The sequence below is a fragment of the Hyperolius riggenbachi genome, chromosome 9 (assembly GCF_040937935.1).
Source record: "Hyperolius riggenbachi isolate aHypRig1 chromosome 9, aHypRig1.pri, whole genome shotgun sequence".
NCBI classification, from domain to species: Eukaryota; Metazoa; Chordata; class Amphibia; order Anura; family Hyperoliidae; genus Hyperolius; species Hyperolius riggenbachi.
In genome coordinates this window covers 100699554-100716993 of record NC_090654.1, presented here as the reverse complement: position 1 = coordinate 100716993, position 17440 = coordinate 100699554, and the positions used below count along the sequence as shown (strand labels likewise).

At 43.4% G+C, this 17440-nt stretch overlaps 1 protein-coding gene across 4 annotated transcripts in view; it reads left to right on the top strand.

Moving 5' to 3' along the window:
• CERS2 (ceramide synthase 2) overlaps positions 1-17440 on the top strand; it is a 145442-nt gene that overhangs the window by 77065 nt on the left and 50937 nt on the right. For all 4 annotated transcript variants that reach the window (XM_068253270.1, XM_068253272.1, XM_068253271.1 and 1 more), the window contains one exon: positions 4339-4512. In XM_068253270.1, coding sequence (XP_068109371.1) covers positions 4339-4512 — 174 coding nt within the window. The remainder of the gene's footprint in view (positions 1-4338; positions 4513-17440) is intronic.

Genomic DNA, 17440 nt, shown 5'->3' with positions numbered 1-17440 from the left:
GGGGGCTCACTGAACAGAACAGGTATGCTGTGGCAGGATCACTGAACAGCTATGCAGTGGCAGGATCACAGTACAGGTATGCAGTGGGCTGAGGGCTCACTGAACAGAACAGGTATGCTGTGGCAGGATCACTGAACAGGTATGCAGTGGCAGGATCACAGTACAGGTATGCAGTGGGCTGAGGGCTCACTGAACAGAACAGGTATGCTGTGGCAGGATCACTGAACAGCTATGCAGTGGCAGGATCACAGTACAGGTATGCAGTGGGCTGAGGGCTCACTGAACAGAACAGGTATGCTGTGGCAGGATCACTGAACAGGTATGCAGTGGCAGTATCACAGTACAGGTATGCAGTGGGCTGAGGGCTCACTGAACAGAACAGGTATGCTGTGGCAGGATCACTGAACAGGTATGCAGTGGCAGGATCACAGTACAGGTATGCAGTGGGCTGAGGGCTCACTGAACAGAACAGGTATGCTGTGGCAGGATCACTGAACAGCTATGCAGTGGCAGGATCACAGTACAGGTATGCAGTGGGCTGAGGGCTCACTGAACAGAACAGGTATGCTGTGGCAGGATCACTGAACAGCTATGCAGTGGCAGGATCACAGTACAGGTATGCAGTGGGCTGAGGGCTCACTGAACAGAACAGGTATGCTGTGGCAGGATCACTGAACAGGTATGCAGTGGCAGGATCACAGTACAGGTATGCAGTGGGCTGAGGGCTCACTGAACAGAACAGGTATGCTGTGGCAGGATCACTGAACAGCTATGCAGTGGCAGGATCACAGTACAGGTATGCAGTGGGCTGAGGGCTCACTGAACAGAACAGGTATGCTGTGGCAGGATCACTGAACAGGTATGCAGTGGCAGGATCACAGTACAGGTATGCAGTGGGCTGAGGGCTCACTGAACAGAACAGGTATGCTGTGGCAGGATCACTGAACAGCTATGCAGTGGCAGGATCACAGTACAGGTATGCAGTGGGCTGAGGGCTCACTGAACAGAACAGGTATGCTGTGGCAGGATCACTGAACAGCTATGCAGTGGCAGGATCACAGTACAGGTATGCAGTGGGCTGAGGGCTCACTGAACAGAACAGGTATGCAGCCAGGAAGAAGTTAAGCCTAACTAATCTTTCCCTGAGAGACAGTCTGCAGCAGCTCGCCCTACTCTGACTAATGCAGGCACACGAGTGGCCGTAATGGCCGCCGCTGCCTGCCTTATATAAGGGGGGGTGGGGCTCCAGGGGCTAGTGTAGCCTAATTGGCTACACTGGGCCTGCTGACTGTGATGTAGAGGGTCAAAGTTGACCCTCAGGTGCATTATGGGGCGAACCGAACTTCTTCCGCAAAAGGTTCGCGTGCGGTACCCGCACGCGAACCACCTAAGTTCGCGCGAACCCCGTTCGCCGGCGAACCGTTCGGCCCAACTCTACTGACTTGTGCTGTATCCTTCAAGAGGCCTTAATAAAAAAACTGATACTTACTACCAAACACTGCTGGGTCAAGATTTTTCCTTTGCTGGCAAAAATGTGCAGGCCAAGTCAACTCTTCTTCAGCAGTTCCTACATTCAGCAAGAAGGTGTAAGACCATCACAGTATTTAGCTCAGCTGGTGACCTTGTTTTTAATTCATGCTGAATATGGCTGAGCAGATCCAAACTCTTTCAGCTCAGACCTGCTTTTCTTGCTCTGCAGCCATGTGATCCTCTGCGCAGACATCTCATTCCTCTGCACAGACGTCTCATTCCTCCTCCAATTACCTGTACCTTCTGCAGCGACATGCAGGCATGTCTACTTTTTAGATAAAAATGGAAAATGCCTTTGGTCATCCCCCACTCCCTTCATAGAACAGGCTATACCTGTCTGCAGGTGACTTGTGTTTCTGCCCAGTGCATGTTGCTTAAAATGTTAACCATCATTTAGGGTTGCAGGTGATAAGTATCTGCACTAGGCTTTAGCCTATTGTTTTTATGCACACCGTAATACCGGTCAGTTCAGGTGATTAGTAGGTCTGCAGGAATTCACAGGGTTTTATCATGAACCGGTTCCATTTTCAGATGCAATTTGTAATGCTGGGTACACGATGCAATTTTCTAAAAGATTTAGGCCTCGTTCAGACTATACGCGCTGCCATACGCATTTTGGCAGCGCACATAGTGTGCGATACGCAAGAACCGCAGAAAGGCATAGACAGCCCTTCTACCGTTCCCAACATATGTGCTGCGCAGCAGTGCGATGCGCTATCGCACTGCTGCATGCATTTTTGGGAATCGCAGTGCAGATCCCATACACTGTAGTGGATGGTATCTGCAGTGCAGCGCATAGTAGCACAAATGGCGTGCGATCGTACGCATTGTGTTCCAACCGCACAGCCATCTTTGCTGAATGATGTGAACGAGCCCTTACTGTCAGATCAACGCTTTTCGACAGTTCTGATCTGATTTCCTATCAATTTTCCACTCACTTCTATGGAAAATCGATCTAAATTAGATCGGACCTGTTGGAAATAATCAATCTGACAGTAAATCTGTCAAAATTGGATTGTGTGTGTGCCTAGAATTAGTGTAAGTATTGGTACATGATGTTTTCAGTGTGCTTTTAACAACTTATAACCGTTTATACAATATCAAAATATGCAATAATAAAAATTGTACAGTACATTTCAACAACTTTGCATGAAAGTTTGTAACTTGTATGTTTGCACATAAAAGCAGGTTTCTTTTGGTCCATTATCCTCCCTGGCATTAAATTTCTCAAGGCTGAGGAGTCGGAGTTGGGGCCATTTTGGGTACCCGGAGTTGGAGTCTGAGTCGGAAGATTTTTGTGCCAACTCCACAGCCCTGCAATTTCTGCAGGATTTCTCTGCACAAAGTGGTTGTTAATTTTTATGAATTTTTTGCCTGCAACTCACCAAAATGTGTCAAGCAAGGGCCTAGTAAATAGTATAATAAGTGTCAAACACGAAATCATGTAAAAAATTTTAATTTTCCCTTTCCGCCAGGCCACAATTTCCCCACGCTTCAGCTTTTTGACAGAAAACGTGTTTTTTTTTTTTTTTTTTTTTTTGGGTCCATTTTTCGCATTAAAATTCATGTTTTTGCATGCAGGTATCCAGAGCAAATTGTTTGCAAAAATGTGCATGTAAACGGGAATTTTAATGCAACTAAAAGCATGCAGAAAAAACTGAACCCTGCCTTAGAACTGCTGGACGAGCCTTACTCGTCCATACCGTTTCTCAGCTATTTTTCTGATGAGTCAGGCTTGTCCATACCGTCAGGTAGGCTACAGCAAAACTGAAGATTGCACATGAAAAATTACAATACTTTGTTAATTTGATTCCCCCGGGAAAGGGAATCATCTGGATCCTGCAGAAGTTTTCCCAGTCCTATCGCTGAGACTCAGGAAACTCGTAGCTGTACTGCGTAACACTAACCTGCGTGGCAGCTGCCTCTCCCTCATCGCTGTGGTAGCTGCTCTTCTGCTACTCTCATTGATAAAGGAGTCTTCCAAAACGCAGACATCTGCATATTTTTGCATGTGATCAATGTTAAGTTAATTACACCAATGCATAGCTCCCAACTGTCCCTTTTTCGGAGGGACAGTCCCTTTTTGGGAGCACTGTCCCTCTTTCACCCTCAATTGACCCTCTTTCCCCTAAAATCCTTAAATTGATATATTAAATTGTTACTATAAAGGAAAATTAACCAGGATAGAAAGGACCAATGTGTTTTGAATTATAAAACATATTTTTCTTATGAAATCTTTATGGTATGTGTGACTATAGGCGTGGTGAGGGCATGGCCAGGAGTGTGGCAGGGGCGTGGCTTAAGTGTCCTTTTTTTCTCATCTCAAAAAGTTGGGAGGTATGCCAATGTTTGGGCTCTGCTACTGTACAGTTGTATATATTGTAAATATGATTGGTTCTGATTTATCAGGCTAATGCTAGGTACACACGATACAATTTTCTGTTAGATTTACCTGCCAGATCGATTTTTTTTTTTTAACATGTCTGATCTTAATTTTGATTTTTTTTTTTCTGATCGATTGCCATTTACTTCTATGGAAAGCGATTGGAAAATCGAATGAAATTCATATTCATAATAGTTCCATGATCTTATCTCTGAGCAATCTTTGGTGCCTTTAGGTGAAATGTGATCTCCACAATGAACGTATTAGTGCTAGTTTCCATATCCAAATGAATATGTGGTTGGGGTAGAGCATGGTTTTGGCTTTTAAATATTACTCGTAAATGACCTCTCGGATAATTACTTGCTATCAGTTTTATTCTTTTTTTTATAGTCTGTCTAATCTCTGCTGTCTCCCTTTTATTCCAGGATGTTGCAAACGGCCTATGATTACTTCTGGTGGCACCGGCTATGGCTGCCGAAGAACCTGACCTGGGCTGACCTTGAGGATAAGGAAGGTCGTGTATACGCCAAAGCTTCTGATCTGTACATCACCATCCCCCTAGCCTTCGTTTTCCTTGTAGTTCGGTACTTCTTTGAAATGTGAGTATTTCACAGTTATCTGATCATTAAACAGCCGCCTGGAACATCTTGCCTGTACACTTTTTCTGCCAGGAAGGCTTAGCGCTTACTTATAAGCAAAGTGTTTGATTTTTGCCGGGTCCTCGGCACTGATGGGCATGCAACATTCAAACTCCTGCTCGTTTTTGTAGGACTTATTTGCTCCCCTCTTAGTATAGTGCTAATGACCCTCAGAACTGTGTATATGTGCCCACAATTTTTCTGGCTGAGTTTGTCATCTGCCCCCCCCCCAAATAAAATACCCCAAACAGAGGTAGCCCCCCCCCCCAACACAGCATAGACACCCAGATGTTTACCCAGTATTAGCAACACCTCTCACCAGCATAGACAGCTAAATATTCTACCAGAAGACCCCCTTCTGGTAGAATTAGAAGCCCCCTTCTTAACATTGATAGCCAGAGATGCCGCCTCCTAAGGGCCTGAGCCCATTGCTGCGTTTATAAAAACGCATTCGTTTTTCATGCGGTTTTGAAATGCATTTTAATGCGTTAAAACACGTTTACATGCTTTAAAACATATCGGGCGGCAGGCGCAATTCAAAAACACATGAAAAAGGCCCTCAGCATAGGCAGCCAGATGTGGTCCTAGTATTAGAAGCCCCCTTCCTCCACTTAGGCAGCCAGATGTGACCCTAGTATTAGCAGCTTCCTTTCCAGCATAGGCAGCCAGATGTGGCCCCAGTATTGGCAGCCCCCTCCTCAGCATAGGTAGTCAGATGCGCAGAAGTACCCAGGTAAACATAGGTGTCCTAACTCTGGCCCTGTAAACATAGGTGTCCTAACTCTGGCCTCAGGGCCAGAGTTAGGACACCTATGTTTACCTGGGTACTTCTGCGCAGTATAAGTGACTAAGCATAAGAATGCATTCTTCTGTGAACTAAGACCCCGGCTTTTAAAGCGGACCCAAACCAAACATTTTTTTAATTAAAAATATTTAGTTGCACCACTCTGACACATACAAAGATAAATGAACACTCCTTCAAGCCTATGAGCATTTCAGTGCATGCTTTTCACCCTTCTCTTTTCATAGCTAGGGTTATACTGGGGGCAGCCATTAGCAATTCCTCCATTGCCGGACACCATCTACTCCACCAGTTTGCCGGAAAAATGCCGGCAATTTGAAAGGAAGGGGAGGGGTTCCTTCAATAAATGTAAAATATTTTATATTTGTCATCATGCAGCTGAAAAAAGGCTGCTATTTATTATTATAATTTAGAAAATAGATTTTATTTCTGAAATCTTGTATTTTTAATTTGGGTCCACTTTAACTTAGCTGTAGGGATAACAGTGGTGCCTGGATGAGGGAATCTGTGAATGCATTTGTTTGAACATTTGCATGCGAGCGTGCGAAGGGTTAATAGATTTTTGTTGTTTTCTGGCCACACCCCCTTCAGCACCTCCCTTTCCTTAAAGGTGAACTGACGTAAGAGGTATACGGAGGCTGCCATATTTATTTCCTTTTAAGCAATACCAGTTGCCTGGCAGCCCTGCTGATCCTCTGCCTCTAATACTATTAGCCATAGCCCCTGAACAAGCATGCAGCAGATCTGGTGTTTCAGACTTTAAAGTCAGATCTGACAAGACTAGCTGCATGCTTGTTTCTGGTGTTATTCAGATACTACTGCAGAGAAATAGACCAGCAAGGCTGCCAGGCAACTGGTATTGATTAAAAGGAAATAAATATGGCAGCCTCCGTATACCTCTTACTTCAGTTCCCCTTTAATAACTTATTTAATGTCCTAACTAGAGGCGATGTGCCTGGATATGTGTTTTTTTTTTCTTGTTACTGACTCCTGTGGCTAGGGTTTTCATTCAGTGCACTCCCTCCTTCCCCTGTGTATGTGTTTTTTTTTTTGTTGTTTGTTTTTTTGTCAGCATGCACACAGCTGATGCTGGTGTATGTGCACGGTGCGCATAAATACATTACGTTCGCTCCCTTGTGCGATTGGTAAGATGCGCTATTTGTCCCAAGAGAGGACATCAGGATGTGTGCTCCTAATCCCTAGGTAGGTTTGATGCATTGAATGTTTGCATGTCTGCACTATGCATGTTACAGGGCCAGAGTTAGGACACCTATGTTTACCTGGGTACTTCTGCGCAGTATAGGTGACTAAACATAAGAAAGCATTCTTCTGTGAGCTAAGACCCCGGCTTTTAACTTAGCTGTAGGGATAACAGTGGTGCCTGGATGAGTGAATCTGTGAATGCATTTGTTTGAACATTTGCATGCGAGAGTGAAAAGGGTTAATAGATTTTTTGCTATTTTCCCAGTATTAAGTAGCCTCATTCCATATGCAGAGCATTGGAGCTTACTTCTTTCACCTGCACTCCACTCCAATCATTCTGCATTCCACTTAAAGAGGCACTTAAGTCTTGAAAAAAATGAGTTTTACTCACCTGGGGCTTCCCTCAGCCCCCTGCAGCCGATCAGTGCCCTTGCCGCGTCTCTCTGATCCTCCTGTCCCCGCCGGCGACCACTTTCGGTTTCGCCGTCAGGACCCGACAGGCATGGGAACGCGAGTGTTTCTTCAAAATATCGCCCCTATGCGGCCAGGTGGCCGCAATAGCAGCATAGGGGGGCGATATTTTGGCTGGGAACGCGAAGAATCACTCGCGTTCCCATGCCTGTCGGGTCCTGACGGCGAAACCGAAAGTGGTCGCCGGCGGGGACGGGAGGATCAGAGAGACACAGCGAGGGCACCGATCGGCTGCAGGGGGCTGAGGGAAGCCCCAGGTGAGTAAAACTAATTTTTTTTTTCGAGACTTAAGGTTCACTTTAAGCATTTTCACTCTGCGTCCAAAGCTCCCTTTCGATGTTCTCCCTTGGCGTCAGCATGTGCAACCATGATCTACGATTTGCTTCCAATGTGAGATTGCAGAAGTTGCCAAGATTTTTGTTTTTAGTCAGAACCTTTAGCAAGAACATCTTAAAAGTGTATTTTATTTTATAGCATGGATGTTTTAACCATGCTTAGAATGGACTGTTCTATTTTTTCTCCTACTACTGTTCCCTCCCACTGCCCACAGATAGAACATACGGTACGTAGAAGATAGTTAATAGATAAAATGGTTTTGACTAAACAGCATTTAATGTGAACTTGTGCTGTTTGGTCTGTCATAACTAATGTGTTTCTTTAGGTTGTCTTTATGTCCCTAGCTCCATTACTTAAAGGGAACCGAAACTAAGGATAAAGATTTTTTGCTTTTAAAATACCAGTTGCCTGACTCTCCTACTGATTCTGTGTCTAGAATACTTTTAGCCATAGCCCCTCAACAAGCATGCAGATTAGGTGTTCTGACTGGATTAGCTAAATGCTTGTTTCAGGTGTTAAGTCAGCTGAAACGCCTGAAAACGGATACTATCTAGTGTGTTTATAGCGTATGCCTGACGTCGCTCAAGAATTCAACATGTTAGGTCCTTAACAACCCCCATGCATGTTAGATCACGATGTTGTTTTTTGCTCGCTCGCCTGCTCTGTTGTGTACCGATTATCATTCATCTGTCCCCTTCCATAGGTACAGAATGCATCTCTAGCCTGAAGACTAGCGATGAATTTATATAGCATCAGTCCCCGATTTGTCACCTGGGGATTATTTCCCTATCCCTGACCGGTGACAGTCATTGCATGTGGTGTACTCGCCTTCATCATCAAACTCCCTATAACCAATTTAACATGTAGCTGCTTTCTTCTTAGCTAGCAGCTAGAAGTAGGTGCACAGGACTTAGCCAATTGCTGCAGTTACAACAATGCAACCGTATCACAAATGTGATACTATTACCGGATATTTCTAAGCAGAACCATGAGAACTAGGTTTTAAAAAAAATATTAATTCTTTGCTTAGAAGTTCAGGGTTGGTGAGGGGGAGGAATCTTGAAAAAAATATTACTAGTAATGTGTTTACCAGTGCAGCAACCAGTCCACAGTGGCTTCTAGTAATACACAAAGAATGCAGTCCAGACGGGTAACAGGTACAGATCACTGCTGAGCTCTGCATTTCATAGATCAAAGTCGTATGAAACTCAAATGTAATCTCTGGTCTTTAAACACAACATAAAACTAATTGGAAAAAAACCTATGACTATTAAGCTACTGGAAGGGTTAATAATTCAAACTTCTACTTAGAAGCTAATCGTTAAGTTTGCATTTGCTGTACAAAATAATCAGATTGTGTTGTGCTGTACTGAGCTAATTAAACAAGGCAGAAAAGCTTCTGCTGTATCCAGGGGGAAGTACCGTAGATTACTTCTCTCCTTTTATTTATCTTGTAATTACAAGACAGTCTGATAACATTGCCACTTAATGGTCAAAGTCTCAATTGGCGTCAGTGAGGTGAAATTATGCCTTCACGTGACATCATACCTGTCTTTTTCTGTTTTCTATTAGTTTGTTTGCTGTATTTAATGTTTTAGAGAAAAAATGCAATTTTGTGTTTCATATCACTTTAAAGAGAAATGCCGACCAAGAATTGAACTTTATCCCAATCAGTAGCCGATGCCCCCTTTTTACATGAGAAATCTATTCCTTTTCACAAACAGACCATCAGGGGGTGCTGTATGGCTGATATTGTGGTGAAACCCCCCCCCCCACAAAGAAAATCTGAGTACATACTCTTGGCAGTTTGCTGTCTGTGAACCCTGTTGCATTGTGGGAATTAGCTGATTACAGCTGGTTCCAACTTCCAAAACAGCAAGCAGCAGCTACATCACTTGCCAGCAGTAAAAATGTCACCATGTGATAAATGTCAGAATATAAATCAGGGATTTAAAATATTTTACAATGGGCAAACGCTGACTAAATCATTTATACATAATTATTGTAAAAATAAAGCATTTTTTTATTACATTATTTTTACTGGAGTTCCTCTTTAAGGCTACGTTCACAGTGGGCATTGCATTTCCTGTTAAAAAGAAGGGGGGGGGGAAACATTAGGCAACATTTATGTTGCATACAGTTAATGAAAAGTATGCTTCACTGCTTACACACAGGAATACTGTAGTTTATTGTACCCCAATGTACTGCATGCACTGTGAACATCGCATAGACTTACTATTGCACTGTGACTTTCTGTGTTAATATGCCCCACAAAGTTGCACTGCAGAACTGTGAACAGGACCACTGACCATTATTGAAGCTTGTGTGTTACTCTGCAAAAAATAAGAACAAAAAGGAATTGTGGGTATTCGAAGCAGCAACGGGCCATTGGCCAGAATTTTAGTCCGAATTGCTGTTTTATTTTTTTTCTGATCAATGTAACTTTTCAGTACATTTTGGCACTTTTATGCAGACTGTGAATTATCAGAACTTCCTGTGCTAGTCACCATGTTTCTATAGAGAGGACAGGCCTGTGTGTTGAAAACCATGAGTTAATGGCAAGTGTCACTTTGATAGTGGCAAGGACGATAGAAATCAGTGGAGAAAAGTGATGTTTGTTTCACACACCCTGTTAGACACTTCTGAAATAGCGAGAAGCACGGCAAAAGTATGTCCCTTTTAATGCAAATCAGTATGGCTCTGTTCACCATTCTTTAGCTAACATGTGTTAGAGACCTAACTGTTCTCTACTTATTTTGATTTCAATGCAAGCAAATAAGCCTTCTGATTACCACTTTAAAATACAACTAAAGGGAGAAGAATATGGAGGCTGCCATATTTATTTCCTCTTAAACAATACCAGTTGCCTGGCAGCCCTGCTTATCTATTTGGCTGCAGTGTCTTAAAGGGACATTTAAGCCAGAAAAAAAAATTAGTTTTACTCACCTGGGGCTTCTACAGCCCCCTGCAAGCAGTCCTGTGCCCTCGCAGTCATTAACTAATCCTCTGGTCCCCCGCTGCCAGCTAGTTTCGTTTTTGCCAACAGGACTGGCCACGCATAGCTTTCTCCGCATTCCCGACTGTAATAAGCGCTATTGCTGCCGCAACTCGTACAAAAATACGCGTTGACGCATATCTATGCGTAGGTAATGCGGCAACGCATATCTAATTGCAGTCGGGGATGCTGAGAAAGCTACGCGTGGGCAGTCCTGTCGGGCCTGACGGCAAAAACAAAACTAGCTGGCAGCGGGGGACCAGAGGATTAGTGAGTGGCTGCAAGGGCACAGGATGGCTGCAGGGGGCTGGTAGAAGCCCCAGGTGAGATAAACTCATTTTCTGTTAAACAAGGTGTGTATGAGGATCTGCAGATATCATAGACTATGAATGCGTTTTGCAGGAACAGATCTTTTGCAGATACTGATCTTTTGCAGATACTGATCTGTTGCATGTGTACAGCGGTCTTTGTAAGCAGCATCTTGCAAAGATTTTTACCTGATGGGAAGTTCAGCTCCATAGAATAGACTGTGTAGTGTATGGCTCTCATACTACATGGACAGTGGTAAAATTGGTCTGATATCTTTCATTTATCTTTCAAGTGTGTACACACCATAAGAGTATTGGAGGCAGAGGATAAGCAGCACAGCCAGGCAATGTGTATTGTTTAAAAGGAAATAAATGGCAGCCTCCATATACCTCTCACTTCAGTTGTCCTTTAAAAGTATGCACTCTGCCCCTGTTTTCCATGCTCCATAGTTAGATTGTCAGGGAACAACCCTGTTCCCTTATTTATGGAATTAAGGAATTTAGTATACCGCTCTGTATGTATGATCTTTTTTTATTTAAATAACTGTTTTACTGGTAGGAAGATAACAAGACAGACATATCGGGGTGCAAATTAACACACAGACCGCCTGCTCAAATAAGGTACAATAAGCCAGTAGTGACTGTTGTGTATATATAATACTGTCTGGTCAATTTCTATATCAACCAGTGCTCATTAACCACTTACCGTATGTTTTTCAAGACGATATATCTATATCCTGCAGAACTTCTGTTGCTGCCCAGGGAAGTAGATATAAGTCCACTGCGGTGAATGGCCCCCTCCCGCGTGCATTCCTGACCGTTAGTGGGGAGATCAGTGAATGGGAACATAGTTCCCATTCATTGAACTAAGTCCCCGTATCCATGAAATACCTGCGGTCACTGTAACATATACATGCTTTACCCTCTGTTAGCATGCTAACCGTATGCACAGGAAAATGATGCGTGGGGACATCTTGTTATACCCACATACAGTTATATTTATTTTTTATTTATTAAACACACACCTATATCATTAAAATTAACCCCTTACCTCCCCCATTCTCAGTTATGCAAATAAAACATTTGCATATGAAAAAAATGGCTATTAGAAATAAATACATAAATAGTTACCTTAGGGACTGAACTTTTTTAATATGTATGTCATGGGGTTATATAATTGTTATAGTTTGCAATTATGGGCTTGTAATTAGTGATTGGTGCAAAACACAAAAAAATACACTTTTTCCAAATAAAATATTGTCGCCATATATTGTACTAGGGAAATATTTTAAACTTTGCAATGACCAGTACTAATGTGCAAATAAAATGTGTGGGTTTTATCCACAGTGTTATGTTTTATTTTAAAACTATAATGGGCGAAAATTGAGTAACTATTTTTTTTTTCATTTTCTTTCTTATTGTTCCCATTTAAAATGCGTTTAGGATAAAATAATTCTTAGCAAAATGTACCACCCAAAGAAAGCCTAATTAGTGGTGAAAACAAGCTATACAGCTTTTCTGTGATAAGTAGCTGTAAAGTTATTGGTGAAAGAATGAGAGGAGCGCTGACAGCTGAAAATGGCTCTGGTACAGAAGGGGAAAACCCCCTTAGTATGGAAGTGGTTAAAGGAGTCTTGAGAGGTAGAATGGCATGAACAAAAATCCTACCTTTTAAAATAAACATACTATAGTAAACCAAAGAGTAAAGCGAAACCGAAAAAGTTGAGCGGATTTTGCTGTGACCAAGGAAAACCTAAGAAACTGTGTGGCCTAAAACCTCAATAGCTCTACATAGCAAACAGTACATATCCAAGGAGCCACGGCTTCCCTCCCATCAAAAACAAAATAAATAACAATAAAATAAAGGCAAGTATACCATAAACCCTAACCCAATCCCTGCTCTTTATTAACGTCCCGGATCTCCCACACCTGCGGAAATGGGCCTCTTTCTCATGGACCAATGCTATTAAGTGTTCCATCGACCTCGCTCATCTGATTCTGTGGACTACATACTCTACTCTAGACGGAGACCTCCTTTACCAGAAAGAGGCAAACCACAGCCAAGCAGCCTTCAATATATGACTTAGCATCTTTTGGACAGAGATAAATCCGAAGGTCCAAAACCACATCGTTTTAAGCTCTTTATAATTATTGGTTACCAGTACAGAATTAAGTAGGCAATGTTATATGATAAACTGCTATACTGTCCAGTAACGGCACCATAACTGCCCACACGTTCGCCACAGATTGTAAATATTTACAAAGTTCCTTGAATCTGCTGGATTCCTGTCCCAGAAGAGAGCAATACAAGAGCATGGTAGGAATCTAGCAGATTCAAGGAACTTTATCATTGTGGCAACTAACAAATAAGATGGGGACTGTAGGTCTGTGTCCCTCTGCTTCCACAGTGTCCCTCTGTAGCACCCTGCACCCATTTGTGCCTCCCAGGTTTCCTTTAAAATGTATAAAATGTGTATGCAGAACTTGGCACTCGCTATATAGTAAAGTGTACTGGAGCAAAATGTAATTTTACCAGTTTAAAAGCCATTTTTTCATTGAATTTTTTTTAAATCGATTTTCTCAAAAACTGTCCTTTTTGGGAAAATGTTTTGGATCTTGTTCCCACAGAATCAAATTTCACAGGGCCAGATTTACCATAAGGCACTGTAGGCACGCGCCTACAGGCGCCTTATGATGGAGGGGCGGCTCACTCCCCTACCCTAGCGCCTCTCTCCTTCCCTTTGCAGAGTCCTGAGCAGATCTGAAATGAGGGTTTAGTCATTTGGCTCTCTGCATTCCACTGACAAGATCTCCCTTCAGTCGGGGCACCACTAGCTTGCTACTTAATGGTAAGGGACACCTGTAACTACCTTTGTACCCTACTGGTTAGGCAGAAGTCACAGCTGGGACAGGCAGCACACTTGCGGTGCTGTTCGGTGTGGGTTTGTAGGCTCTTGGAGGGTGAAGTCAAGGGTGCCAGGACATCTGTGCCTATAGGCTCCTGTGACGTAAATCCGGGCCTGAAATTTAAAATATATTTCGGGCCATTCATAAAAACGGGTAGTTCACAAGTCGTGTGTTAATGAGTCAGGGACTACCTTTATTTAAAAAGTGGCAAGTCTATCCTGAGAGTGCCCCTATTTATTTTTGGATGTAATGATTGTTCATATGTTAGACACATCTGAAAAGTCGCATAAAATTTGCACATTTTTCTTTCTTTCTTTACGTGTGAAAATTTGTACATGAAAAACGCATGAGAAAATTGATGTCCTAGTGGAAATGGAGGCTAAAATATGAGTTTTACATTAATGCCCATCGATTGGGGGGTAGGGGGTGGCATTGATTGTTCTGCACAAAGAAAGAACAATAAGTCTTTATTCCACATATAGTTTCTGAAGAAATGTACTGTTCTGTGTTTGTTTAGCCAGATCAGGGTGTCTTAGTTCTTATTAGCAACTGTGAATAGACTGCAGGAGAGCTCTGCTGAGACAGCTCTCCATAGAGTAAACACCAAGGCTTAAAGTGACCATGAGATGACTGAATGCAAAATATTTATACATACCTGGGGCTTCCTCCAGCCCCCTCCGCACGGATTGCTCCCAAAATGTCTTCCCCTGCCTTCCTATTCTCCTGCTAGCATCCTCGTTAGCAGAGTCAGTTGCCTATTGCGCAGGCGCAGAATGCTCCCAGCCGCGGGAGGGAGATGGGGCGGCGCATGTGCTGACTGGCTCCGACTGGCAAAACTTGTAGGGCTTCTAGCAGGAGAATGGGAAGGCGGAGGAAGAAGGCATGGGAGTGATCGGTCCGGAGGGGGCTGGAGTAAGCCCAGGTATGTATAAATTTTTAGTATTCAGTCATCTCTGGTACACTTTAACCTTTCAGTTCTCTCTGCAAAAGTGAAACCAAGTTACAGCTTAATCCTTTTTTTTTTTTTTTTTTTTTTAGGATATCCATAAATTGTAATGATTTTTTTTCTTTCCATAAAGGTTATCATGCTGTGGCTACTCTTTTAGAGCAGAGAGGAAATTCAGAGTTTAGTTCCACTTTAAAGGACACCGAACTGACATGTGACATGATGAGATAGACATGTGTATGTACAGTGCCTATTACACAAATAACTATGCTGTGTTCCTTTTTTTCTTTCTCTGCCCGAAAGAGTTAAATATCAGGTATGTATGTGGCTGACTCAGTCCTGACACTGACAGGAAGTGACTACAGTGTGACCCTCACTGATAAGAAACTCCCCTTTTTATTTCTTTCTTGCTCGAAGAAGCCATTTCCTGCTAGGAAAGTGTTTTATAGTTAAATTTTCTAGTTTATAGTTAGAATTTGTACATGCCCATGTCGATCTCATCATGTCACTTCGGGTATCGTTTAAGGACTGCCTCAGCAAGTAATCCAGCATGTTCTCAGGCACCCCCTGATGTCGCTTAAAGAATTGGGTGCTGGATCTGTAGATGACAAGGGTTCCGGATCGACCTCTGAGCGCATTGTTCTCCTTCTGACCCCACCCGCTAGGAGCCACCCTGTCTTGCACCATGCATCATCACTCCATAGCAACAGATAAATGACTCGCCAGTAGGCTAGAGCTGTGTCTGTACAGAACTCTGACCCTGTTGGTGACAGTAGATGGGTGTACATGGTTTCAATCTGACCTTGTAAAACAAAGTTTAAGAGCTAATGATGTGAATATCTGAATGCTGCGCTATCAGCCATCACCATGTGGTACGTGGTACACTGATCTTAAAACTCATTTTGTGTTTCTTATTATTGCTATCACATAGAAAGCCAAAGCAGCATGTGTTTCCAGCTTAACAATGGGGTATATTTCCTGGAACACAATAGTGCTGTTGTTTCCCTTAAATATTTATCTTTTGTGAGTGAGAAGCAAGAATTGTAAACAGAGATGGCGTGCGATTCTCAGGCTAGCCCCCTCTCGCAAGCATGGTGGGCTGCTGAAATGCGCTGCTGTTTTTAGTGAGATTTTATTTTTAGTATGTGTTAGTGATCTAGTCAGGCTGGCTGTTCTCTGTAAATGTCTGTGATATCTACGCATACCACAGGCATAACTGCAGCTCAGCTTTGATATAGGGCTTCCCCACCCCTAAAATTCATACTTGCCTACTCCATGCTAACTCCACAGCCAGGAGGCCTATCTGCCATGAATCACATAAGTTTGGCCACTATAATCCCCCATTCCAATAACACCTGCTTGAAAGGTGGCCTCTGTGTCAGAAAGAGAAAAGATAAGAAGTTTGGGTCCCCCATCCCCCCCACATTCTTGAGCCCCCCCTGTGACTGGTGCCGAATAGCTACACCAATGGTGCATACAATACTACTACACCACTTCTAGGTTTTATTGTCCTAGAAAGTTGAATTAAAGGGACCCTGAGTAGGTGATAAAAACTGAATTTACATTTAACTGGGGCTTCCTCCAGCCCACCATAGGCTGCGAGGTCCTCCTGGCTCCTTCCCTGGTCCCGGCTCCGGTTACAGGTTGACTTCGGCCTGAAGCAGAACTCTCCAATTCCTTACAACTGTTAAAGTTGTCTCGGAATTGGCGGCTAGTGTAGTATATAAAAGCTAACCCACACACTGGTATTCAGTGAAAAATCTGAAGCTGTAGCCTCCACTTACTGTTGGGGTAATGGACTGGTGGTTACCCATGCTTTACCCTGTCTAAGGCTTTGTTCACATCTAAAATCAAAATCGCTGATGGCCGTGTTTTGCGATTTTGTGCGCAATTTTTTTCCGCCTCCCGGCGCTTACCTACATGCTACGAATTTGTTTAAAGCGCAAAAGCTCTTTTGCAGAGCGATTTCTCTTTTCACTTCTTGATGCAAGTCAGGAAGTGAACTGTTTGACCCAGAAAAGAATAAACGCAATGAATTTATTCTTAAAAGCGTGAACACAATCGCCGCATACAGAGATTTTTTTAGCATTTTGCACTTTTCCTATACCTTCCATTGTAGCAAAATCGCAACGGGCTGATAGGAACTGTCCCATAAAGAATTATGCGCTTTTAAGGCGATTTTAAAAATCGCAGGTGCTGAAAAAACTGCGAAAAAGCCCTAGGTGTGAACAAGCCCTAATACCATGTGATTGCTCTGTTTTTTTTTTTTGTTTTTTTTTTTTGTTTTTTTTTTTAGGGCTCGCTCACGTTTCCAGTGCATGTTGCCTATCGGGGATCATCACCTGATCCCCTTGGGCGAGATCGCTGGGCCGGGCTGCACACGTGTGTCGGCTGTGTAGCAATACCATGTGGTGCCATGCAGGGGGGGGGGGGGAGGGGGCAGAGGGACAGCAGAAGGATGAGGAGTGGCGCATGCATGACGTCACTTAGTGGGTGGGGCATTGGCGAGAACAATGGGATCTGCGCCTCTAGGGGTTGAGTTGCTCACGTTGGCAGTCAGGGGTCGTTGGTGCCGTACACATACCTGATTGTTGGCTGAGGCGGTCCTTATTGGGGTCGTTGGTGCCGCACCCATACCTGATTGTTGGCTGAGGCGGTCCTTATCGGGGTTGTTGGTGCCGCACCCATACCTGATTGTTTGCTGAGGCGGTCCTTATCGGGGTTGTTGGTGCCGTACCCATACCTGATTGTTGGCTGAGGTGGTCATTTATCGGCTTTAAAATGGACACTTCATTATCTGGGGCTGGGTTCACAGACCCTCATCTTGTGCTGTATTGGTACTACTGTGTATGCATATGTGTTTACGGAGATTCTTCTGAATTCTGGCATCTGCTTATTCAGCATTAAGGAGACCCGAACAC